Source organism: Cantharellus anzutake (assembly GCF_015039405.1).
Source record: "Cantharellus anzutake strain C23 chromosome Unknown EI90scaffold_7, whole genome shotgun sequence".
Lineage (NCBI taxonomy): Eukaryota > Fungi > Basidiomycota > Agaricomycetes > Cantharellales > Hydnaceae > Cantharellus > Cantharellus anzutake.
The window spans coordinates 408,065-410,176 of NW_024066957.1; the positions used below are offsets into that span (position 1 = coordinate 408,065).

General features: G+C 52.5%; 1 protein-coding gene across 1 annotated transcript; it reads left to right on the forward strand.

Annotated features, from left to right (window-relative positions):
- Nucleotides 1-921: 921 nt before the first annotated feature.
- Nucleotides 922-2,112, forward strand: EI90DRAFT_3117911 (uncharacterized protein; the record flags this gene model as incomplete). The annotated part of the gene is made up of 2 exons (XM_039063039.1): nt 922-1,079; nt 1,563-2,112. 2 exons carry the CDS (start codon nt 922-924, stop codon nt 2,110-2,112), a joined length of 708 nt encoding a protein of 235 aa, XP_038920709.1.

Here is a 2,112-nt window from a genome sequence, read left to right on the forward strand (position 1 = left end):
TACCCAGACAAGCCTGGTCCCAAAGCTCCTTAGGAACCCTGACTCCTCTCCCATCTCTCCCTTTCTCTCCACTCCTCACTTCCATTTTCATTTTCTCCTTTCTGTAAGTACAGCTCCCCTCACCTTACTAATTCTGGGCCTTCAAGGGTTCAGGCCTGAGAAGGGGATACTGTCATATCCATCCGTGGCCATCGACTTCCACTACCTCCGGACTACCTCTGCCCCTTCTTCACTAACCTCGGAGCTCCCATATTCCGCAATCACCTCTGCTTCACTCAATGGTCACCACCCCCTCTTTTAAATATATTACCTATGCCTCCCTAAGTATGGAGCCCCGAAGGCTTCCGGACAGCTCCGATGTCCGCTAGCGCACTCCTGCCTCCACTGTGCAATACACTCACTTGCCCTGCAAGCCCACCTTTGGGCCTATCCCTCCTTTCCGTTTCTGGGTTATCACCTACCATTCCACTAACCCCATAACCCAACTTGTCAGTAATATTCAATTGGCTAATGTTTAACCCCATTAGCTCCGCTCCGCTCAGCCCCATCATTTACGGGCCCACCCCCACTGTAACTATATATACTTGACTTGTACATAGGTTACACCTCAGTAATAAAATCGACTAGAGTTGACCCCCTTTAGTTCTCATTGCCAGTAAGTAAATTAGGGCACAGATGTGCAACTTGGCACAGTGCTCCTGGCATAAGTCGCTGAGGCCGAAGCCCTCTGCCACAGAGACATTCCTTCATCTCGATCTGGTCTCTGACAGTGCATGCTGTTGAGGCCTAGGATCCGGTGATCAAAGCCCTCCGGGAGTGGGCAGACATTAAAGTTGGTCATCTGGGCCCAGGGCTGGTGTGGCTGGGACTCTGATCATTGTTTTGGGGTCAGGGGTTGGTTGGTCCTTGTTTCCCAGTTCCATGGGGGCCATCATTGTTTCTTCGGAGCTGGTTCTCATCATCCTTGCTTCCTTCTTGGGGGGAGCTAGGAGGTCGGAGGTGTTTGATGTGTTTGAGCTGCCTCTGTTTCCTTTGGTGCCCAAGCTAGTTCTTGGGTGGGCTGGGTCATCTGTTGGGCAGTTCGTGATAGGCATCTGGGCTTACTATGTGGCTCATGTTGCATACAGGTTTAGGGTTTTAACGAGTTCGGGGGGGCACGTGTTGCAGTGTGGGTTGGTTGGGGCCGGGATAGATGTACAGTTTCGTCTTTATCGGGTTTTTTCTCTCTTTTTTTTTTTTTTTAAAAAAAAATTTGATTTGGTTTGGGGGTGTCTTAGCCACCAGAAGGTGTGTCTGGGCCTTGTCCCTCTCAATGGAAGTTTGAGAGCCTACTTTGTAGGCCCTGCCCTGGTGTGGCGGGTGGGGCAGGGATTTGGTCCCACCAGGTGGCTAGTTGTGCCCCCCGAGATTGCCCTTCTTCCTGGGTCTGCAGCTTTCATGGCATGTGCTTGTTTCTTTTGTCTTACATGCCCAGTCTCCCTTAGTTTGGCGACTTTTCAGTTGTCAATAATTTATTTATCTAAGTCACAACCACCACTAGGCTGATGATTTACATGGGTTAGGTATTGGATCAGGGGTTGTTGGCTTGGTGCTGTCATATCATACCCGACCCCGACCCGACTTCCGGACCTCCACCCTCTCCACCTCCGGAGTCATACCCTACCGCTGCCGTTCCGATACTCACCTTCGGTCCTGGCAACACACCTCCTTCTACCCCCCACGCCACCTCTACTCCTCCTTCCCTCTCCTCCCCTATCTCCGTCTGCTCCAATACTCACCTCGGACCGAACACCGCCCCTCTCGCCACCCTCCTACTACTTCTCCTCCTCCTACTCTGCTCCTCCTTCACAACACCTCCACCCTCCCATCACCCTCCTACACTTCCCCCATCCGCTCCGATACTCACCTTCAGACCTGACAACTCTCCTTTCCACCACTCCTTCTTCCTTACCTTTCTCCTCTCTCCTCCCTCTGGTACTCCTCCGCTGGTCTCCTGCCAAGTTACGACCTTCCACCACTGTCCCGTACTTCGTACTCGGACACTGCTCGTACCTTTGCTCCGAGCCTCCATCACAGTCCCTACCTCGGACTTTGACTCCACCTCGGTCTTAG